The 25,261-nt window shown below is 38.5% G+C and overlaps 1 protein-coding gene across 1 annotated transcript in view; it reads right to left on the minus strand.

Moving 5' to 3' along the window:
• Positions 1–24,919, minus strand: part of AASS (aminoadipate-semialdehyde synthase) — a 73,640-nt gene extending 48,721 nt beyond the window's left edge. The window contains exons 1-10 of the mRNA XM_049771090.1: positions 24,898–24,919; positions 14,798–15,022; positions 12,431–12,607; positions 9,468–9,552; positions 5,463–5,530; positions 5,211–5,357; positions 3,452–3,530; positions 3,187–3,314; positions 1,320–1,468; positions 115–234 (exon numbers count right to left, since the gene is read on the minus strand). Of these exons, the coding sequence (XP_049627047.1) occupies positions 115–234; positions 1,320–1,468; positions 3,187–3,314; positions 3,452–3,530; positions 5,211–5,357; positions 5,463–5,530; positions 9,468–9,552; positions 12,431–12,607; positions 14,798–15,007 (1,163 nt within the window). The 5' untranslated portion in view covers positions 15,008–15,022; positions 24,898–24,919. The remainder of the gene's footprint in view (positions 1–114; positions 235–1,319; positions 1,469–3,186; positions 3,315–3,451; positions 3,531–5,210; positions 5,358–5,462; positions 5,531–9,467; positions 9,553–12,430; positions 12,608–14,797; positions 15,023–24,897) is intronic.
• Positions 24,920–25,261: the final 342 nt, after the last annotated feature.

Below are 25,261 nucleotides of genomic sequence, written 5' to 3' on the forward strand. Positions count from 1 at the left end.
TTGAACATATTTCTAGAAATTTTATGGCTTTCATCAGTCTAAAATGGTAATTTTTTTAGTTGAAGATAATAGAAAGTATGCATTTCTACCATCTAACATTATTCACAAACTCACCTATCATGAAGATGCTGGTCTGCATCATACATGCAAAAGGGCTGGTCAATAGTTGTGCATTCAGTCATGAACTCTATTGATCCCCCTGAGTCAGCTGAAATATCACATATTGCTACAAGTCTGAAAATAATACCAATACTTAGATGAAAGTATGGAACTCTGTTGTCTACAAAAGCATTTAGAATGAAGAAAAACAAAAGGATTTTAGTATATAGTTTTCTATGTGAATGACATATATTCCCTAGTTCTTAAGACTAATTTTTTTCCTATAGTTCAACAACAACCAAATTACATTCTTCTGAGATACAAAGAATCTTTCCAGGGTGAGGTTTAATTTTCAAATACAAAAATAAGGAAGCAATGAAAAATATAAAGAAGAGTAAGAGAAGAGGAGGTAGGAAATAAAGGAGAGAAAGAAAGGAGGAGGAAGTATAGAGGAAGAGATGGATCAGAAGAATGAGGTCAAAAGAGAAATAAACAAATATAAGGATGAGGAGGAAAAGGAGAAGATAGTAGCACAGAGAAACTGGAAGAAGAAAAAGGAAAAGGAAAAAAGAAGACAGAAGAAAAATCTTTCCCTAAAGAAATCATTGTCAACAACCAGAAATCACTCCTGGCAGGCTTGGGGGACTATATGGAAAAGATGGGGATTGATCTTTGGCCACCGTGTGCAATGCAAACTCCTACCCACAATGCTAATGCTCTGCACCCTTAGCATTTATTTTGTGACTGCTACATGCATGAGTTTGGGACTCATATCTTTTACTCTTTCATGCCTCACTGCCTTCATCTTACCAGAGTAATAGGTATAGTAGGCATTCCATAAATATTTATTTGTTAATATTTAATATTCATTTTAGTGCACTGATTACTTCTAACCAAAACAACAGGGTCTTTATCCTTAGAAGATACAGTTTAGGTAGGACAGAGAAGAAACATAAGCACAGAAACCAAATGATCAGGAAAAGATTAAGATTAAGGGAAAAAAAGAAAAGATTAAGAGCCACAGAGATGAGGGAAGGGAGTCAGAAACCTATTGAGAGTATGTATCTATGTTACATTAGAAATAAATGTGGAGTCACAGATATCAAGATAAGGGAGACAAGTTCTGAGACATATAGACCCCTTATATGATACTCTACAAGTAGACACTGTATAAGAAATTTAAAAAAACCTGCCATCAGCATAAGCACAGAAGTCCTTACTTGTGTGGTAAAGCAGGACAGCCTTCCTCATCATCACCTGACGACTTGCCTGAAGTCAGCAAAGTCTTAAGATCTCCTCGAGTTAGTAGCCGAGGATTGTTCTGATCCCAGTAGATCCCATTAATTAAGCATGATGTATAGGGTGCAATCTACAAATAAAGTTCCAAGTTAAACAGAATAGGAACCAACACAACACAAAGTGCTGAAAAAGAGCTATCAATAAAATCCATTTTAAAAATTAATTGAATGTTACTTCTACTTGAGTTGAGTCTCTTACTTGCCAGGTCAGTAGCACTTTTTTTTTCAGGCAAAGATAATAAATACCCACCCAGATTTCAGGGTACAATTACCCCATGCTGGAGAAGGATGATAACAATATTTTTGTTCTGGAATATATTGCATAGCCAAGAAAAAGGAAAGGCAGAGATTCAAGTGACCTGTAACTCTATTTTCAGCACCAACCACACGCAAAGTGTTATCTAAATCATTCCACCTCAACTTCTCTGGGCTGTTTTCCTTACCTGCCAGATGGGGATAATACGTACCCCATTCCTCAAAGGAATGCTGTGAAAATTAAATCAGATAACATCTGTAAGCTCCAAGGACAAAAGTGCTATATACATGCATACACGGCAACTAAGTCATTCTAAATTTTAGGATGCATCCAATCGCCAAAACTTCATGATTGGAAAACATAGAAAAGATGGAAGTCTACTAGATTCAAAATGTTTAGTTTAAAGCTAGTTTACAATTTTGTTTCTCAATTATCAAGAAGTATCTAGCTCTGGAAGAGTCCTTCTTTAGAACATGCTTCAACATGTAAATCACACCAGATTCTAAAAAATACCTATGTGGTTCACACAAATTTAAATTTTCAATATTCCTTTTCTAACTTAGTCCTAAACTAAGTTCCTCCCCACATGGAGAGTTCCTTTTCCTTCTACTGTACTTTCCACTAAACTTTTCTTCATTTTGAAAAAATATCCCTTTTCTCAATAAGTGCATATATTTTTGTTATGTAAACTTGTCTAATGGTTAGTTTATTTTGATGAGAACTCTAATAACCAATGACTAAAAAAAATATGACCATATTTTTTCTTTGTATTAGTCTAGTCTGTCCATACCAGAAGGATTTGAATTGAACTATTTGTACAGTGGGGATGGGTCCATGAATATATAACCACACTCTGTTAGCTTCACCCCCTGTGGTAAGTGGCATTCATTTTTAGACTAAGGCTGAGATTGAGTACAAAATATAGATATCAAAAGAATAAGTCTTTGCTGAGATTGAACCTCAGAGACAACATTGTACCTTTCCAATTGTACTAGTTCAATTAAAATAAGAATACTCTAGGGCCCGGAGAAATAGCACAGTGGTGTTTGCCTTGCAAGCAGCCTATCTAGATCCTAAGGTGGTTGGTTCGAATCCCGGTGTCCCATATGGTCCCCCGTGCCTGCCAAGAGCTATTTCTGAGCAGACAGCGAGGAGTAACCCCTGAGCACTGCTGGGTGTGACCCAAAAAAAAAATAATAAATAAAAATAAAATAAGAACACTCTATAGGAAACAGTTCAGAGCAATTGATCACATGCAAACCTGAAGTAGAAACAAAATAACAAAGGGCATGGCCACAGAAACCAGCAGAGCCACTCTGCAAAGGTCATTTCAAACAAGTAAACAAACAAACAAACAAAATAATAAAAATAGCCAACAATTCCAAATGCCCACTGATGAATACAGATAGGACTCACACCAGATCAGTATCGGAAACTAAAATCTATGTACACATTCCAAATTTATCTCCTGGAAAGCAGTTGAACTATAGTGCTTCATAAGCAACCAATTTAAGAAATGAGAATGATACTCACATCAGTACTAAAACGACTTATGTAGCGTTCAGGATATCTGTCATACTCTACAGGATCATATACACCATCTGTTTTTCTGACAAGATGATGATGGCGACTTAACACCGTCCCATACACTTTTCTCAGGTCTTGCAGAAGAGAAAGAAATTATTAAAGTGGGTGACATATGATACAAAATTATAGTGGTGAAATATTAAAACATGCAAACTGCTTTTTTAAAAAATAATTTTAAAATGGCTAGAGTCACACTCCTCGACCACCTCACCTCCAGTTTGGGACACTTCTTTTAATTCATGTGGTTCCACATATTCACAAGGTAGTTCATTGAAGATTAATCGAGCTCCCTGTAATCAACAAATGATTAAAAATCAATGATTAAAAATTTATATGATTAAAAATCATGAATGAGTTAATAGACTTTCCTGAAAATGTTTCAAATCATTTTTCCCTATTACTTATGTCCAACTGTCCTGTCCTATAACCAGAACTGCAAAACTAAAGTTACAGATGAACTTGTATGTAGCCAGAAAACAAACTTTAAGGCCACTGTCGTTTTGGTTCTGGGACAGTATCTGACAGAACTTAGGTGATTCTCACCTTGAGCAGCATCGTAATTGGAGGGACAAAAATGGATGGTATCAAAACCACACAATCGTATGTCCATTTGGTGGAAATAAAAAATGATCAGACTTGAATACGAAATCCAAAGTCAACAAACGAAAAGATACCCAATCTACATCAAGCTGTACATGGGGGGAACAGTTGTACTAGCATTATGGCGGGGAGAGGGGGTAGAAGAGGGGGAAGTGGGATGCATGCTGGGAACAAGGGTGGAGGGAGGACAACACTGGTGATGGGAATGCCCCTCATTCATTATTACTATGTGCCTAAAATATTACTGTGAAAGATTTATAATTCACTTTGCCCACAATAAAAAAAAAAGAAAAAAAAAAAAAAAGAACTTAGGGGATTGATTCTACCAGTTTTCAGGAGTTGCTTCCTAAGGGTGTTCAGGGGAAACTTATTTCTTTAACTGCATTCACCACTCTTTGTGGTAAGCTTCATATTGTGGATCGGTTCTTCCAACCTTCATCTCTATTGTCTCTGGATATTACTACAATACATGTCTTTTACTTTTCTTAAACCCCACAGATCAGTGAGACTATTCTGTGTTTATCTCTCTCCCTCTGACTGCCTGTCTTGAATACAGGCAGGGTCAGGGAGGAGGGAGATGGGGTCATTGTTGGTAGGAATGTTGCACTGGTGAAGGGAGGTGTTTTTTTTTCTATAACTGAAACTTAACTATAAACATGTTTGTAATCATGGTGCTTAAATAAAGATATATCCAAAAAAGTCCTTTCCTTATTCTCCTTTAAATATAATTCACTAAAAGTGTGTTTAAGTGTGTTTGTCATTTAAGTTCCTTTTGTAATTAAAAACAAAAATCTCTAGGCATTAAAGAATAAAATATTTCGGGCCCGGAGAGATAGCACAGCGACATTTGCCTTGCAAACAGACGATCCAGGACCTCAGGTGGTTGGTTCGAATCCCGGTGTCCCATATGGTCCCCCGTGCCTGCCAGGAGCTATTTCTGAGCAGACAGCCAGGAGTAACCCCTGAGCACCGCCGGGTGTGGCCCATAAAAACAAAACAAAACAAAGAATAAAATATTTCTAGTTACTTTACTTCTTTGCAAAAAATATTTCAAGTAGGGAAACTATATTTCCAACAAAACTAGGCTTCTGTGCGATAGCATAATAAAATATTAGTAATATTAGTATTTTCTTTGAAGTTATATTTTATATAATTGCAAGTTTCACTGAGGGATTGTTAAATCCATTCGATACACTCTAGAAGGCAAAGGGAATTAATTCCAATCTTGAATTAAGCTAAAATATACCATAATTAGAATTTCCATTTACAGGGGAAGTAAAGGGAGTGTTAGACCTGCAAATGCCCACAGATTTTCTGTATTTGTTTCAGAATTTCAAACAGCTTCACAGAAAAAAGACAGGTGGATTTACCTTTGATACATTACCAGACCCTGTGAACACAAATGTTAAGGGACCTATAGACTTTGGCATCAAACCCAGAGATATTTCATAGCCAGCATCACGGACAGCTTGCACAGCCTGGCTGCTGTTCCTGTAGTTGTGAGCCATGCCAATGTGCTGGAAGCAAGCACATGGGATTCAAGTTAGTCTGTCACCTGAAACATCTCTGTACTTCAAGTGTGAGAGGTATCTTCAAAAACGCAAACAAATCTAGCATCTCACCATAAAAGGTGTGTGATGTCCCAGAGCAAGGAGCCTTACACCCATTCCATGTAAAATGTTGATCATTCCTAGAACAGAATCAGATCAATAGAGATACCATTAGTAAGGAGAATTTGAAGTTTTCTCTACTCCTTCTCTATCTTGCTTGATGCCATGAAAAGATATCTCAGATTTGAAAGAGGTACATGGTAACTTCAATCTTCCCACCAACTTTCTGCCATCCAAAGTAGAAATGGAGATCCATTTCCATCTTACTTTCTCTCTCAACCCTGCTAAAATAGAAACAGCCCTCTTCTTATCTAAGATTAATCCTAGCACTTTAGTTCTAAATCCTATCCATTTTTGCCCATCAAAGGAATTCACTATTTAATTATTCCTAATATTATCCCTCTTTACTTGTGTGTTTTACTAACATTTAAAATTGAGGCTTCCCATAAGTAATAAAATCAACTAAAATCAAAGTCAACAATGACCCTAAGACCCATGTCAACTATTTTCAATGGCCTAAATCAGTATTCTTCAACTTTCTATGACTAAACTGGCACTTACACTATACACCTGTCCTATCCATGGACTGACAGCTGTAACCAGTGTGATGATAGTATTTTTCAACTCTTCTGAACTGGTGCCTGCTAACTAGCACCAGTCCCTGACCAATATTTAAGGACCACTGGCCAAAATAATTAGATTCTCTGGCTATGTTTCTTCAGACCTTATATATTTCTCATATATTGGCAATGTAGAGCTCTTTTTTTATTGCAACACCCTCTTCTCTCAACATCTCTGACTTAAATGTTGCTTTCCTCATTTCTGTAGTTTCTTCTAATAATGAACATGACATTTAAATCAAGTCCTATGCCTTCCTTAAACATTATTCACTCTTTGTTTTCTGTTCTATGCTCTTCTCTTCCATTTCAACAGTCCCCACAGGTAATTTCACCCATTTCTAAATGTTAAGTATTGCCAAGAAAATAAGAACCCAAAGTTTGTATAAAAGTCATATCTTTCCTTAGATTCAACAGGAAAGGACAGTCTTCCTCATCTTGAAAACAAAAGTTCTCTATAAGAAAGTCTTTTCTGGGGCTGGAAAGATAGCACAGCAGTGTTTGCCTTGCAAGCAGTCGATCCAGGATCTAAGGTGGTTGGTTCGAATCCCGGCATCCCATATGATCCCTGTGCCTGCCATGAGCTATTTCTGAGCAGATAGCCAGAAGTAACCCCTGAGCACCACTGGGTGTGGCCCAAAAACCAAAAAAAAAAAAGAAAAAAAGAAAAAAGAAAAGAAAGTCTTTTCTTCATCTAACAAGCCCTAGATTTCCTCATATCCAGATTTCCATCTTATGTATGTGATCACTTAATGGATTTTCCTTAATGCAGAAACTTGGCTTGTCATGTATATTGTTCTGTAAATTGTCATAAAGTGTTTTGTATGTTGCCGTCGACCTAACTCATTTACCATCTTTATTCAGTTCTTCCATTCCTTTAAATGCTAATTGAGCTAAATGCTAAACAAGCTTAATCATTGGCCAGTGTACTCATCTGGATCCTTTTTAAATATCTTTCTTGTGAAACCAGCTACCAGGTTCTATGCCTTTTAAATATTTTTAAAATCCACATTTCTTCCCATCTGATAGAGAATGAACTTAGTCAGACACTGGGGGTGATCACCAAAGGCCCAAAGGAATGCTGACCCAGACAGGAAATGGCTCAGAATAAAATACTCTAATGGTATGGGATCTCAAGTTTAGAATGCCCCCAAACCAGAATTCTTAAAGATTATGCTCTGGGCCCAGAGAGATAGCACAGTGGCGTTTGCCTTGCAAGCAGCCGATCCAGGACCAAAGGTGGTTGGTTTGTCCCATATGGTCCCCGTGCCTACCAGGAGCTATTTTTGAGCAGACAGCCAGGAGTAACCCCTGAGCATCGCTGGGTGTGGCCCAAAAAAAAAAAAAAAAAAGATTATGCTTCTATCAATGATGAGGGTGCTACTTGTACCTTGTCTTTCACCGTGAAAAGAGAAAAATCACCTGGTGCAAGAACTTTCTTTTTTAGTAGGTGTGTTAATAAGTGAGAGAAGTAGAATGCCTGTCTCGAAAACAGGCAGGGGATGGGGGAGGAGGGAGATGAGGGGCATTGGTGGTGGGAATATTGCACTGATGAAAGGGGGTATTCTTTTTAGAACTGAAACCCAACTACAAACATGTTTGTAATCATGGTGTTTAATAAAGATAATATTCAGGGGCTGGAGCGGCGGTACAGTGGTAATGCGTTTGTTTGCCTTGCAAGCAGCTGACCTAGGACAGACCACAGTTCCCACCAGCACCACCACCCCCTGCGTCCCATATGGTTCCCCAAGCCAGAAGTGATTTCTGAGCGCATAGCCAGGAATAGCCCCTGAGCGTCACTGTTGTGCCCCAAAAACAAAAACAAGAACAAAAAAGATAATATTCAAAAAATAAAAGATAAAACAAATAATAAAAAAATAAATAAACATAAATTAAAATTAAAAAAAAAGAAAAGAATGAAAACACAAAACAGGAAACATAAGAAAATGGCCAGATCGGGCCCGGAGAGATAGCACAGCGGCGTTTGTCTTGCAAGCAGCTGATCCAGGACCAAAGGTGGTTGGTTCGAATCCCGGTGTCCCATATGGTCCCCTGTGCCTGCCAGGAGCTATTTCTGAGCAGACAGCCAGGAGTAACCCCTGAGCACCACCGCGTGTGGCCCCAAAACCAAAATAAAATAAAATAAAATAAAGAAAGAAAGAAAATGGCCAGGTAAAAACCCATATTCCTTCTTTCCTTCCTTCTCTTTCTTCCTTTCTCCCTTCCTCTTTACCTCTTTTTTACCTCCTTCTTTACTCCCCCCTCTTTCTTCCCTTCGTTCTTTCCTTTCTTCCTCACTCTCTTCCTTCATCCTTTTATTCGCATCCTTTTCCCTTCCTCCTTCCCTACTCTCTCCTTCCTAGTTTAGGACCACATTGTGTAGTACTTATAGGCTACTTCTGTCTTTGGGCAGGGTGTGGGTAGACTTTTGGGGTCATATCAATCCTAAAAACTCAAACCCAGTTATTACTCCAGGGGACCATATTAAATGCTGATGATCAAACCTAGGTCAGCAGCATGGGGAAAAAACAAAAAGAAGATTATGCCTTTTTTTTTGGGGGGGGGGGGTCACACCCGACAGCACTCAGTGGTTACTCCTGGCTTTATGCTCAGAAATCGTCCCTGGCAGGTACAGAGGACCATATGGGGTGCCAGGATTCGAACCACGGACCTTCTGCATGAAAGGCAAACGCATTACCTCCATGCTATCTCTCCAGCCCCAGATTACATCTTTTTTTGATCTTGGAGTAGTCTTATCTGATACAGATAAGAAATGTTATACAATAGAGTAGTATTTCTCAAGTAACAATTTACAGACCAAACATTTAGGGGGGTGCAAAGGGACATGTGTGAATATGAATTAAGTTTGTGTGTAAAAAAGCAAACAAACAAACACAAAATAATCAACTGGGGTTTCCTCCAACTCCCTTGCTCCAGCTTCAGTCACTCAAGTCTGTCATTCTCTTCGATGATTTCTATTCCTATATCCTTTTTATTTCACTTTCTTGGACTTCCAAACCTCCTGTTACCAAGTTGGCCACTCACATTCATTTTTTCAAATTAATTTATTTCCATTTAAAATTTTTAGCTTGTTATTGATTGAGACGCTGTGTTTACAATATTGTTAATAACTGCTTCTCAAGCATATAATTCCAACACCACACCCATCACCAGAGTTTTTCTTTCTCCCTTGTTTTTTCTTTAGTGTTTATGTAAGAGATATAGTTTAAACATTTTACTTTTTATTCTAGCCTCCTGATATTCATCACCTATAATTATATACCCACATTCTATTGTTGGAAGAAATAAACACTCTCATCTCTTGTCAGAGAAATGAGCAAAACGGCAATCATCTTTCAGTCAAAAATGAAAGTAGGTTATTTATTGCTGACAAACCTACCTGCCACACCTGCCCACTGTCCAAATGCCACCACCCGTACTCCTTGATGGTCCACCATTTTCTCATAATCAATAAGACGGATTTCCTGAAGAAAAGATAAAAAAAAATGTCTCTCCCAAATCTGTGAAACTTAATTCGAAAGAAGAATGCATTAATTTAGCCAAGAATTTCACATGTCTTCCCCATAAAACATATTTTAATTTACTAATGTTCAGTTACCATCTGGTATACTAGGAGCCATTTAGAAAATTTAGGGTCACAAAACAACTATAAGTTTTGATTAAAGATCAAAGAGTGATCTCTTCAGATTAATAACTGCTTCTCAATGACAGTCAACTGAACAATTAAGGAATGACTTCCTTTAGCTTTTAGCTCAAGTCCATCTACAAATATATCTACAGCTCAAATCATCCTCACACCTTCCAAAGGTTGTCTCAAAGGAGAGAAAAATCTCTCCTAAAATTAATTCCTCTGAGCCACATCTAAGCTTTTTCCATGTTTCACAAAACCACTTTTCTTGAATTATTTTCTTTCATGCAACATCTCCTCTTTACCTTTAGTTAGTCCAAACACTTGTGAATCTCTTCTACCTTAAAAATAGTAATAGCGGGGCCAAGGAGATAGCATGCCTTGCATGCAGAAGGTTGGTGGTTCGAATCCCGGCATCCCATATGGTCCCCTGAGCCTGCCAGGAGCCATTTCTTAGCATAGAGCTAGGAATAACCCCTGAGCACTGCTGAGTGTGATCCAAAAACCAAAAACCAAAAAAAAAAAAAAAAAAAAAAAAAAAAAGTAATGGCAATGTTCCTACAGGTAAATTAGCAATGTACCCTCCAGGGTACAGCACTCCTTTTTGTTTGCTCTCATCTTTACCTCCCTTACACTAATAGCTACTAATTAGTAGCCTAGGACATATCCTGCTTATTTATCCTATTTCTCCCATTAGAAGGCAGGTTATGTGCAAATAGGGCTACATTATGTTTTATTTTTTCTGTCATTATATTGAATAGTGACAAGAGACACCATAGCCACTCAGTATATATTTATTGAAAGTTATTTTCAGTATTTCAAACAGCTGATGTTTACTTTAGTATCGGCATCTCAAAGAAATGTTTCCTGGGACTAGAGATAGTATAGTGTGTAGAGCACTTGACTTGCATGCAACAAACTAGTGTTTAATCTCTGGCATGTCCTATGGTCCCCTGGGCCTGTTAAGAGTGATCTTTGTGAGCAGAGCTAGAAATAAGCTAGTTGAGCATGAATGAGAATGGCCCAAAACAACTCAAACCATTTTTTTCTTTTATGAATGTTAATAAATGTAAAAATTGCCCACATTCCAGTTTTGCACTAAGGAGCTGAGCAAACTCTGTACAATCACTTTACCTTTCAGGGCACCATCTGAAAATTTAGGAAGGGTGGAGTAATTATAGAATTTCTGAGTTTCTTTTAGGCTCTAAAATAAAATATTATTTGGTAGTACTTCAGAAACTGGCCATTTTTTTAAATTGTACCATGATTTACAATACTGTTAATGATAAGGTTTCATGTATATAAAGTTCCAACATCACACCCTTTGTCAGAATGTCTCAATCTACCTCCCCAGTCTATACTCTAAAAAGACTTTAATCATTGTTTTTTATAAATACATCAAGGAGGGGCTGGAGCAGTGGTGAAAGCGGTAAGGCATCTATCTATCTGCCTTGGCTGCGCTAGCCTAGGACAAGCCACGGTTTGATCCCCCAGCATCCCATATGGTCCCCCAAGCCAGAAGTAATATCTGAGTGTATAGCCAGGAATAACACTTGAGCGTCACCGAGTGTGCCCCCCAACCCCCAAAAAAAGCAAAAAAAAAAATACATCAAGGAATAATATTTATTTACAGCTCTAAATTTGTAAAGAGAAACCTTAAAAACATCAGAAATATTTGGACTCTTCAAATATTACTTTCCAATTTAGGTGACTAATGTGAGACCTTTTTTACATGCTGAAAAGAAACTAAAACTACATTAAAAGTTAAAAAGCCCTTTTTGTTTGAGGTTTCTTGGAGGGGGACATAGCTGAAGTGCTTAGGGACTGATTGCCAGCTCAGCAGGAGACCCAGCCAGGAATGCTTGGGAAACTATGCAATACCAGAGATCAAATTACATACAAAGGAATCTGGTCAACTACCTGCAAGGCAAGTATCTTAATAAAAGACATTTTTATATTATTTTAGGGTTTATAACAGGGCTTTAAGGCACTTGCTTTTTTTGCATGCAATCCTGAATTGAAATTCTTACTCTGCTGTATGTCTGATCCTAGTGTGATCCCCATATCTTCGCTATTTCAGCCTGGCAGTTCTGTTGTCCGTCATTCCCAGAGCCACAAGTAATCTCCAGCTATACCATAACTAGGTATGTGACAGCATCACAAAATGGGATGCAAGCTCCTTGGAGTACAAACACTCAAAAAAGCTGTTGCACTGGTGGGGCATTGGTGATGGAATTGTTGCACTGGTGAAGGGGAGGAGAGTATTCTGTTTATGAATGAAACCCAACTACAAACATGCTTGTAATCATGGTGCTTAAGTAAAGATTTATATATTTAAAAAAAAAAAAAAAAAGCCGTAGCAGCTGCACAGCCAGAAAGTGAACCTCTGCAGTGACCCATGACAAGCTGAGTTTCTCAACGAAGAGTACCCGCACAAACTCCCAAGCAAGTTTAAGTACCACAACAGAAAATGAAGACATACAAACCTTAGTAAGCATCATGGCAAGAATGTGCAACCATCATAAAGTGATGTGTAATCAAGACCAGGAGAACACCACAGCTAAAGAAATAGGGGTGTACCACTGCTGGGCATGAGGGCAACCCCACTCATTGAACAATCATATGATAAACAATAGCAAAGGTCAGGGGAGAGAAGGAAGGAATTCAAAAGACATGTTTTTCCTTTAATATTGATAACATTGATCATCAATTACCTGTTTTAAAATCTCATCCAACAAGCCCATATTGGCCTCCTGAGCTTTTATTGTGTGAGAAAAGAATGCGTAAGTCTTCTTAGATAATAATTTTTCCTCAGGGGGTCTTTTAACCCCCACAATTAGACATGCTTCAGAAATATCTTCCTGAATAATGCCTCCAGCTTTGACATATTCCTAGGGAATTTATTTTGGTTAGAAACTATTCATTTTTTGTATATTCTTATTTTCTTTAATAAACACATATAGCAAATAAAGGGACAAGCTTTTGAATGAATAAAATATGTACTAATTATAACAGAAATAGCACAATTCCATCAAATATATTTATCTGCTGACTAAAGATGAATCTAATAATTTCCTTAAAGCTCCAAAAGGCAAAATCCAATTATTTTTATCTTATTTTTTCCACAGCATTAATTTTTTTCTAGCCAAAAAGGGCAATTCAACACATACTACTATTTAAGAACAGTTTACAATTTTCTTATAACCATTAGCACAATAATTTAAGTATTTTGTGAATGAAGACAAAGTATCACTAAGAATCAGATCACCAAGTAAAGCTGGATTTTTTTTTTTTTTTTTTAGTTTTTGGGTCACACCCAGTGGTGCTCAGGGGTTACTCCTGGCTGTCTGCTCAGAAATAGCTCCTGGCAGGCACAGGGGACCATATGGGACACCGGGATTCGAACCAACCACCTTTGGTCCTGGATCAGCTGCTTGCAAGGCAAACACCACTGTGCTATCTCTCCTGGCCCAAAGCTGGATTTTTTTAAAAGACTTATGATTAGTTGAATCTAAGATGCATATAACTTTAATGAAGTTTGTGAACAGTTTCAGAAGAAATACTGAAGCATCTCTGGTAATTTCAATTAACCTAAGTGTCTAAACAGAGTTAGGCTAAATGAACATGGGAAATACAAAGTGATAATATCAACAAGAGGCATAAAAGAATAAATGAAATATGGGTACTGGTGCCTATTCACAGTTAATTCCCTACATACAATGGAATTTAATACCCTACATACTAATGTTTCATATATTTTACCATATAATAAACAATTTCAAGCAAATAATTGTACATTTAAGTCATGTGGCAACCTACTGTAATAAATAGAAAAAGCACATCTCAGTAAATTAATATTCATGCCAATGTATTTTTGTTATTATTTTGGGGAAGTTGTGGTCATCTCAGTAATGCAAGGTTTACACTGGGCTCTGTACCTACGAATCCCTCTGATCAGGACTCAGGAAACCATATGGTAAATACCAGGGATTAAACCTGCTGCTGATTCAACCCCTCATATAAAAATTATTTAACCAAGGCCGGAGCAATAGCACAGCTGTATGGTGTTTGCCTTGCAGGTGGCCAATCCAGGACAAACCCAAGTTCAATTCCCAGCATTTCGTACGGTCTCCCAAGCCAGGCAGGAGCAATTTCTAAACGCAGAGCCAGGAGTAACCCCTGAGCACTGCTGGGTGTGGCCCAAAAACAAAAACAAAAAAAATTAGGAAACAGCCAGACTCAGAAGCCAAACATTCTCTTTAAGTCAAACATTCTCTTTGTCTCTTTAAGTCAAAATATCTAACCAAATACATTTGGTTAAAAAATTAGGAAATAACCAGACTCAGAAGCCAAATATTCTCTTTAAGTCCAATTCTCAAAAAAGGCTTACTTATTATTAAAATAATGAAACACTAAAAGGGAGATTCTATTTTAGATAAAAATATCAAAAGAAACAATAATAAGGGAACAAACATTTATTAATTATCTATTAAAATAAGAGCTATGTGGGTCAAAGCTGGAGAGAGTACAGAAGTTAAAGCCAAACTTACATATGGCCAATCCATGGTCAATGCCCTGCACTGCATATAAATCCCATGTATAGCACCAGCAATGATCCCTGAACATAGAGCCAGGAGTAAGCCCAGAGCAGGGCTACATGTGGCACAAAAAAACAAAACAAAACAAACAAACAAACAAAAACCTACAAAAAAATAAAACTGCTCAATGAAACATTTCTTCAGAACAAGAATAGTATCTTGTGCCTTTGCCTCCTCAGCCACAATTAGAGCATCACATCAAGGAAAGAATGACCAAATGGCATCACCATCTAATAACAAGCATTTCATCTCTCTGCTGGAAAAAGGATGGATGGGATAAAATATTACTTACTGATAGAATTTGGACTCAAATAGGGATCCTCAACTAGCCACCTAGAAATCCGATTATGCCTGAATAAATGTACGTTGCTGCAAGTTTTTTAAATGAAAGCATACACTCTATTTTCACTTAGATGCTCTTTACTTTTTTAATTATATACTGTTCCACTTTACTCATATATTAAAATTTAAAAAAAGACTTACTTTATCATGAATGGCCCGGCGATTGGAAGGCTGTATTAGGACTTTGTAACCCAGATTGGTGATGCTTTTGATGTGCCTGGGAGCCAGAGGAGCTCTTCTCTCCCAGGCATTCACATCCTCTCGTCTTACAGCCATCACAGCTTTATGGTGAAGACTTTTGGAGAGGCAGAACCCCAACCTTTCTAATTTAGTCCTGTGTATTCGCAGCATCTTGGTATCTTATGACTGTAAAGATAAGGCAAGATAACAGGACAACACAAGACAAGAGAACTCACATTTCAGTTCTGGTCTGCTGAAAAATCTGTTGTAAAATCCAACCAATTCCAAGAATAACAGCAATAATATAGGAAGAAACACCTGGATATCAACTATTTAAATTTCAGGAAATGATGTTATTTACTTCCAAAGTAATGTTTTAAGTACACAGCAAAGCTAGACACACTAACCAGAAAGGTTTAAATTACATTTTATCAGATATCAATTCACTACCAAGTTGTTGGGTTTTTTGTAAATTAACCTACAGTGCAAATAGAGGGAAAAAAAAATTGTTCATTTCCACTGGGTAATCAACTTTGAAATCCTTTAACAAGATTCTTGACTTCTTGTGCTTCATGTCTGAGTGGTTAAAGGCAAGATTACTTAAATTGCGTAAGTCAACTTAGCAAACAGTTGATCTTCTATGAGACATGTACAGAAGAGAAAGTATTTATTTATGAACCTTTCTTTACCTAAGAGTTTTTCTAGTGATTCATTCTCTGTACTACATCCTTTTATCCTCTTGTCATCATACTAAACCAAGATTTGGAGGATTGGAAAGCTAGTACAACAAGTAATTACTGCTAGCATACAGAAACATTCATTCTTGTTTTTTTTTTTCTTTTGTTTGGAACCACATCCAGAGGTGCTGAGAACAGTCCCAGCTGTGTATGGAGTATCATTTGGTGTTGGAATCTAATCTTGGTCTCCTGCACATAAAACATATCCATAGTGCTATATCTCTATTTTCAGAGATTTTTCAAATTTCAGACATTTTCACCCTGAAAATTTCCTATATAATACATTCTGCTACATCACACTTCGGTCTGTAAATCATATCTAACATAAGGAACGTTTTTCCAAAAGTGAAGCATATAAATACATTTTCTGAAAGCAAACTACTTGTTGCCTAAACAGAATATTTACAAACAACTCACAACACAGCAGGCTGAAAAAAAAAGTAAACAGCACGGAGTTCAGGAAAAGAAAATATGTCATAAAACATCTGCTGATGATCAAAGCTAACTTTTAGTAAAATCAAAACATTGATGATCAAAATCTCAGTAAGTCTATGAGATAATGGACTGGAACAATACTACAACAAACTGAGAATGAGTTTGTCCTGCACGTGGTCATTCCAGGACTCTCCAAGCCACTTCCTTCTCCCCTCCAGATCCCGAAATACAAAACTAGGAATAAGCCCTGAGCACCACCAGGTGTTATCAATCCTCCACCCACACCAGCACCACCACCACCCAAAAAAACACTGTAAGATAACTGTATCAAATTATAGATTACTAAGTTTTTCTTTGAAATAACATTAGGGGTGAAAGATTGCTCAACAGGCTGGAACACATGCTTTTCATGTAGGAGCCTGAGCACTGCCAAGAGCAAGCTGTACACTACCAGATGTGTATAAACTCCTCCCCGCTTTCCCCTCAAAATAAATTAATTTATTTCCAAAGTCAAGCCCAAGTTCAGAGTATTTACTCTCCCTCATACAAAAAAAGAAAAGAAAGGAAGAAGGGAGGAAGGGAGGGAGAGAGAGGGAAGGAAGGAAGGAAGGAAGGAAGGAAGGAAGGAAGGAAGGAAGGAAGGAAGGAAGGAAGGAAGGAAGGAAGGAAGGAAGGAAGGAAGGAAGGAAGGAAGGAAGGAAGGAAGGAGGGAAGGAGGGAAGGAGGGAGGGAGGGAGGGAGGGAGGGAGGGAGGGAGGGAGGGAGGGAGGGAAGGAGGAAGGAGGGAGGGAGGAAGGAAGGAAGGAAGGAAGGAAGGAAGGAAGGAAGGAAGGAAGGAAGGAAGGAAGGAAGGAAGGAAGGAAGGAAGGAAGGATATAAAGGAATCTTAAAGTTCTTAGTTAAAACAAATTCCAAAGACAAATAATTCCTTCTGAGCACAATGATAAGCCCAGAAATGATCCCATCTTCACAGCAGGTATTTCACACCCCACAGGTGACCAAATGAGCCTATATGCTCACTTCTGATAAAAACGTCTTAGTGGTAACGTGGGGGAACATATTTTGAGAATGTAGTCTGTCTCTTTAACCCAAATATGATTCAAAGCCTTACGTTTTCTCTCAGTGGTAATCTCTCCTCCCTTTTCTTTCCTTCCTTTATAAGTTTGAAGGGAAAGGTACAAGGAAGAGACACAGATATACATAATACACACATATGTATTTGCAAAAGCAGACTTTCTTTAGGGCTAGGAAAGATGGTAGCCAGGACTGATGTCCTCAAATTTATCCTAGAACTTCTTTAGACTTTCACACTGTAAGGAACTCTCAGGTCATAAATCCTGTAATTTTTTTTTCAAACAGATAAAACATTATTCACCAGTGTTTAATAGTCTAACACCAGACTATGGTGAACTCTTCATAAACATTATTTCATTCCTCCTTTTCACAGTTTTACTAAGTTATACTACTCACTTTCTTGTTTTACCGAAGAAACTGAACTAGAGCCTCGCTTGAGTCTCTCGATTTGAATCTGAAGCTAGGATTCCTAGGTTAATATTTAACACTTGAGATTTTTCTCTCCATTGTAAAAGTCAAAAGACCCACAACATGTGGTGGTGGTACATGCTATTACTCTTGCTAGGATGTTTCAGAAATCATTCAGATTCAAGGTGGTATGGACTGCAGTCACTATAATAAATGATCAGTTCTTCCTATAATGAAGGGTTCCTCTGTCAGCTCCTTTCCCATGTGCCAGCCAAAAGGATAAAATCCTTCCTGAGTTCCTGCCAAAGTAAATTTGGCACTTAGAAAAGAGATTTGATTATAGAAGGTATTACTGTGTTACTAATGACTTGAACCTTGAAACTTGGCCTCAGCATGAAATTACTGAACCTCTCCATTATATGGACACCGAGAACTGAGTAATAAGAAGGGTTTCTTAATTGATTGTAATTAGGTGCTCTCTGGTGTCACCAAAAATGCTTAATGGAGCTATTTTGAATTACTTTTACCTGGATTCTATGGGCTTTTCCAAAAAATATCAGAAAGTTAATGTGATGGCTATTTCTGACAATGCCTGTAGTGAAGCAAGACTCCTACTTGCAGTTACTTGACTATGTGGAATACTTATGATAGTCTGTTAATTAAGCAAGGAGGATATGGACCAAAATGGGAAGAGCAAAAAGAAAAAGAAAAGAAGTAAGGGTGCTAGAGCTACAACACAGCGATTAGGGCATTTGCCTTGCATGAGGCCAACCTAGGTTAGATCCGTGGCATCTCAGATGGTCTCCCAAATCTACCTGAGTGCAGAACCAAGATTAACCCCTTGAGCAACACTGGGTGTGGCCCAAAATTTGGGGGGGGAGAGAAAGAGAGAGAAAGAGAAAAAGAGAGAGAGAGAGAGAGAGAGAGAGAGAGAGAGAGAGAGAGAGAGAGAGAGAGAGAGAGAGAATAGTCAGGTATTAGTGAAAAGAGCCATTCTTGGATGATTTTTAGTGTTCCCATCAACACATGAAGCAACAATGTTTAATATAGCATAAAATTAATTCAAAAATATGAGAAAAAAGAAAAACACTAGTGTATGCTTTTGTTTGTTATATATTTTTGTGTCACACCTAGTAGTGCTAGGGCTCACATTTCAACATAGGGTGCCCATCTGGAGTGCCATATGCTCCTATAGTGCATGGAATCAAATCCAAAGTGCAAAGTACAAAGCAAGCACTCTACTACTGCTGCATTTTTTTAAGGTATGCGTTTTTCTTGCCTAAAATTGGTCAGAAATCTGAATCTTTTCTGAATATCATGGTAATAATGCAGAGATTGTATACTCATGAGCTGAGATAAGACAGTACTTGGATGAAGTTAACAACAGAATATACTAGATAATAGCATTTATCAGTCTTTCTGTCTCTCAACGGGAGACTTAGGAATTCCTTTTAATTCACAAGTTACCGACATTTGCAATGAGCACGTGAGAAAGGGGGAAGAGAGTTTTCTTCAATATTCTTTTTTTTTTTTTTTTTTTTTTTTTGGTTTTTGGGCCACACCCGGCGGTGCTCAGGGGTCACTCCTGGCTGGCTGCTCAGAAATAGCTCCTGGCAGGCACAGGGGACCATATGGGACACCAGGATTCGAACCAACCACCTTTGGTCCTGGATCGGCTGCTTGCAAGGCAAAAGCCGCTGTGCTATCTCTCCGGGCCCTTCTTCAATATTCTTAAAAATTTATTTTTTTAAGAGAAACTTAGTTTTTTAAAGAAGGACTTTTTCATTAGATATAGCTAAGGGTTAAAGAAATAGTTCAAGGGCTGACTGCATGATTGGCATACAAAGGACCCAGTTTCTATCCTGGACAAAAACCAAAAATACAATGGAGAGGTCAAGGGAGACTGACAGGCAAGCATAAAAAGAGAAAAGTACACCTTACTTGGCAGACATTGCATATACTAAATTTTCCTTCACTAATTATGACACAAACCATGGTTGTTTAGTATATTGTCGCCATAAGTCTTATGAAGGAACTAAAAATATTTGGTTTGGAATATTTGGAAAGGAATATATTTGAGGTAAATATACTTTAAAGGGGCCAGAGAGATAGCACAGCAGTAAGGCGTTTGCCTTGCATGCAGAAGGACGGTGGTTGGAATCCAGGCATCCCATATGGTCCCCGTGCCTGCCAGGGGCAATTTCTGAGCGTAGAGTCTGGAGTAATTCCTGAGAGCTGCCAGGTGTGACCCAGTGAATACTTACACCATAAAACAATGTACCTGAGAGATATTACAAGGATTAAGGTAGTTGACTTGCTTGTGGCCAAACCCAGGTTCTATATCTGGCACTTTATATGCCACCCACTCCCAATCACCATCAGCAGTCAGTAGATACCCCAAACACAGAGTCAAGAGTAAGTCCTGACTATCCCCATGTATGGCATTCCCTTAAAAATCACAATTCATGAGGGCCAGAGAGATAGCACAGTGGTAGGGCATTTACCTTTCACCCGGCTGATTCAGGATGGACCTAGATCCCCATTGTCCCATATGGTCCCCCAAGCCAGGAGCGATTTCTGAGTGCATAGCCAGACTCCTGAGCATCACCAGGTGTGGCCCATAAACAAAAACAAAAAAAATCACAATTCATTTGATTTGTGTGGATTTTCCTGAATACAAAGGTAGGCAGAAGAATAGATATGCAATCAACATGACCGTTTTATTATTCCACCAATTACCAAAACTTTTTTTTATATCCTCTATAAACTTTTCACAGCATCAAACTAATTGCATTAAAACTTATAAACCACCTATATAAACTAGAACAGAGGTAACTAAATGAAAGCACTTAGATGCATTAAAAGAGTAAAAATGGTTGTTCCTAATTTCCCTTGCTTCTATTAAAAAATAAGGATTAAACATTTATTAATAGGGTCCGGAGAGATAGCATGGAGGTAAGGCATTTGCCTTTCATGCAGAAGGACAGTGGTTCGAATCCCGGCATCCCATATGGTCCCCCGAGCCTGCCAGGAGCGATTTCTGAGCATAGAGCCAGGAGTAATCCCTGAGCGCTGCCGGGTGTAACCCAAAAACAAAAATAAATAAATAAATAAATAAATAATTAAATAATTAACAAAGTAATTAAAGCCCAAACTCCTATCTCTAGTTGCCATAGATATATGCTTTTTGTTCTTATATTTAAGATTTTGTAAAATGCTACTAGAGCACCAGAAATATATAACAGGTGTTAAGGCACTTGCCTGGTAAACTGCTAATTTCAGATAAATTCCTAGCATGGAATCACATGGCTCCCAGCATACTTCTAAGAAGAATCCCCTATCAAAGTAGCTCCCCTCTACCCAGCAGAGTCTAAGGTAGTCACCAGTACATGACCAAGAGTAGCTCTGAAGCACTGCCAGGTATGACTCAAATATCAAAATAAATAAATAATAAAAGTTAAAATTCTACTAGAACACAATAAGTAACTCAAATTAAAACAAAGCTCATAAGGAGATTTCTTCTTGTCAATTTACTGATAAACTATTTTTATAATAATTAGGTAGACATTTGACTACATATTGTGAATTCAGGATAGAGTAGCCTTGCATAGGATAAAATCACATAATGGATGAGGAATGTGAATGATTAATAATACCCAATTCCAATTTATTCTAATTTATTCAAAACATCACAAGTGATCATTTTTTAAATTATGAATTCCCCTAAAATGCTGACTTTGTAATAATAATAAATAGCTCTGGCTATGAATCTAGGTACATGTAACATATTTAGAATCCAGACAGTAATAATTTTGGAAAAATCTAAAATTGTTCCAGATTTTTGGAACACATGATGACAATAGCCTAGAAATAATTCAAATACCTCTCCACCTCAAGCTTAGTTAGGAATAAGATTGGGTACAACATGTAGACCATAATTCTTGTTGCATGGGAACATTCTTTTATTGGTTCCACATTAAACTCCTTATGAAGCAGCTACAAATTTTAAACAAATGTACCATATTATAAAACATTCATATGTTCTCAAGTCTATCATTTCAAAATTATCAAAGACAGAAGTTTACAATTTATAATCCAGTTTCAACGTGTTTTATTTTTCCAGTGCTAGGGTTTAAACCCAGGGTCTCACATGTGTGAAGCAGCTGTTTTCTCACTGAGTCATCTACTCAGCCCCCTATTGGCCACTGGTCCACAAATCTGTCTTCACTAAGAAATATAAAGTTCAGTATTAAAATACAATCCCAGACTTCCTATGTTTATTTGTTTTTCTCTGTTATATAATGTAAGTTCTTTCAGGGAATAGATTGTGTTCTATTCATCAATGTGTCAGTTACTGGTGCATAAAGGAATCTCTAGTGAAATATGAGATCTCAAATTCTTTCACAGAGAAAGAATTAATGAATAGGCAAATTTCAATTGATTTTATAAAGAGCTAGGCACACAGAGCAGAATGTTATTCTCCTTTTCGCATCTCTGCTCACAATAATCCACCAAAATTTCTAGTTTCACCAATACCTGAGAGACCAAAGAGTGTTGATAAACAACATAACATGGTTGGACAATTTAAGATCCAAGAGCTGTGACATGGTAGTTGTTATAGGGTCTCTTCTCTACCCTCAGTTTTCTTAGCCTAATTGGAATATCTAATGAAGTGCCTTTCAATCTTGAATGTTCTGGTGCGCTGTGAAAGGTAGGGATGATTGGCCACTAGATTAGAAAAGCAATAGAATTGTAGAACTCAAATATGCATTCTGATTTCATTAAAGTACATTGAACAAGGAACTAAAAAACTGTGGCAAAAGACAGGGCATTCACTTTAAATTACCTGTGCTTTCTTCCTGGCAATTCAACCCTTACAACTAAAAAAAGAATACCTCAAAGGAAAAAAAAAAAAACTGATTACCCTCCACAGCAGCCAATCAGAGCTCTTCCTTTTCTGATTAATAAGTGATTTTTATGTTTTACTTGACCAATCAGTGCCTCATCAAAAAGGTCCATCTTTAACCAGTCAGTAGTGCCTTATCAGAAATGCCAAATGAGTCATCAGCCTCTCTGGACTGCGGTCAAACTTATCTCAGCTAAGATGTGTAAGACATTAAGCACTCCTTTGCCAGCCATAAGCATTTCATAAAATTAAAGACAGAAAAAGCCTCTGGGCAGAGAGAAGGTAAGAACTAGTAGTGCATGCTTGGCATGCCATGAGGATGACGTCTGATCCTTTTGCTCCTTTGAGCCAAGAGTGATTCCTAAGCATCAAGGAAGGAAAAAGCACTAAGCACTGTCCAAGCGTTGCCCAAAATCTTAAGAGAGAAAAAGAGAGAGAAAAGAGGGGGGCTTCAAGCCTATTCCTCCAAGGTGAGCTTAGTTATACCACTAACAGAAGACAATACTCTATTTTTGCACATTTGTACAATGACAGAACTTTTACAATGTTCTATGTTCATGACCTGATGCAAGCCCCCATTTATGTTTTTTGAAGAAAATAAGGATCCACTTCAAGGTCACCTTTTAGACATGAAGACTGAGGATAGATAACTTAGTATTTTACTGCTACTTCAAATTTAAGACTTTTTCCACACACTAGTAACTAGGAAATCCAAATGTCTTACAATTGATGGCATCTTAGATTCAGTGAATTAGATGATAATTGCTATTTTCATTCCAAATATACATTGTTCCCATGAATCTATGAATTCTAAAGAATTTTTGTACCTTTGCCAATGGCACATGTCAGATTTTATAATACTAATTCTATGAGAAATTTAACAAAAGAAAATTTGGACAAATAGAAACATTTTTGTTCGGTCAGCATTACTCATACAATGATCATTTCCAAATTCCTGATGCAAACTATGCTAGAATTTTTTTTGAATTGCTGTTATCAATTACAAGTGAGATTGAAACCAACCACAATTTGCTAGAAAGTGGAAAAGTCACTCCAGAAAGTTGACTTAAACCTTTGTTGTAGAGACTGGAGTATAGTGGATAGGGTCTTTGCGTTGCACTCAGCTGACATGGGTTCAATTACTGGCAACCTGTGTTATTGCCCAAGGAGTAATTCCTGCCAGATGAGCCACAGATGACCCCTGAGCCCTACATGGTCTAATTTTTTTTTTTCAATTGTAACTTGCTTTGCAGAATGGCTCCAAGATGCAATTGCCAGAAGGTTCAATAACACTGCTCAACTTAATGAGTGGGAGATGTGAGTACAGGAGATAAAATTTATCAGACACCAGTCTGCACATAGTGGCATGGATGATTTTTTTATAACAAGTACGCAGTGCCAACTGTCTGATGCCAAATGATCCCTTAGTCCTGAGTCGAGGGCTATAATAACACTTTCTCCACCCAGAGATACAGGCGACCCTTGGTGTCAATTTTAAAAGCTTTAAAACTTTTTAAAATTTAAAGCTTTAATTTTGTCCAGATTACTGCATAGTACTTTCTCTGGGGTTCTCTGGCTCTTGCTTTCACCTCACTTCTACTCTCCTAAAATCAACCTCTTAAAAAAATTCTATTTTCAGGAATTGTCAAGACCTGAGCTGTGGCCAGGCAGGGTCAGCTAAGTGCCCTTGGGCTACTCCCACCCCCACTCCCTCCAGCCTGGACGCCCCCACCTTCCCCAACCTTCCCTTCTCCCCCAGAGCCCCAGGTGCTAGTTCTCGGAGGGAAAAGTCAGGCCAAGAAGAGCAGGGTGAGAAATGAATTAAGAATCTAGATTTGGGGCGACAGAGTACAGAGCTGAAATGATTTAAGGAGAGCCACGTTGGAAGACCAAAAAAAAAAAAAAAAACTACTGGCAGAAAGAAGGACCCCACCCCCACCCCGAAAACTCCCGCCTAATCTCCATCAGCCACGAGTTCCAAGCACACACATACACACACACACACACACACACACACACACACACACACACACACACACACACACAGTCTGCAAAACACCATTCCAAGATCTGGGCGTTCGTTCTGCAGCTTCCAGATCAAAGTTTTACCCCCCAGAACTTTCACTCCCCTCCTCTCCCAAACAAATCAACAAGAAGAAGAAGAAGAAGAAAAAAAAAAAAACCGAGAAAAGAAAAAAATCCCAATTACCATGCCTTCTCCCCCTTTTCTATTCAGAAATGCTGAGTCTGGGCCAACTGCTCTCCCTTGCTCCCTGGGTAACGGGGAGAAGCCGCGCACTCCCAAGCTCGCCTCCCACTTTCCCAGCGGGAACAAGCCCCGGACTCGAATTCAATCCATCCCGGGGGGTCTCCGGCTGCTCCCGAAGAAGGCCAAGCATCTCCCGGATAGCTCGAGTTCCTCGAGTTCCAGATTCTTTGGCGGACGGAGCTCAGTGTCCATCTGTCCAGTCCTACCCCAAATTCCAACCCCCAGGCCTCACCTCCGCCGCCGCCGCCGCCGCCGCACTGGTGTTCCCACGGGTCCCCCACGAAGCCAACGAGGTCCCGGTCCCAGCAAAGCTGAAATTGGCTTGGGGGAAGGGGGTCGTTCAACTTGCCCAGAAACCACGCCTCTTTCTAGCGCGGCCAATCAGCGGCAGCCCTGAGGGCACAACCTTCTTCTCGGCCAATCAGCAGCACTCCCAGGTGCTAGGTCATGCCCTGCCCCTGCCCCGCCCCGAAAAAATCTTTCTGCCTTTTAGATCTCTGACCTGCGTCCTTCACCGGGTCCATCACGTTCTCACAGTTATTGACCAGGTTTGTCATCACTACAGTCCATAGTAGGGGACAGGAGGAGACAGGGGA

Source organism: Suncus etruscus, chromosome 1 (assembly GCF_024139225.1).
Source record: "Suncus etruscus isolate mSunEtr1 chromosome 1, mSunEtr1.pri.cur, whole genome shotgun sequence".
In the NCBI taxonomy this organism is placed as follows: Eukaryota; Metazoa; Chordata; class Mammalia; order Eulipotyphla; family Soricidae; genus Suncus; species Suncus etruscus.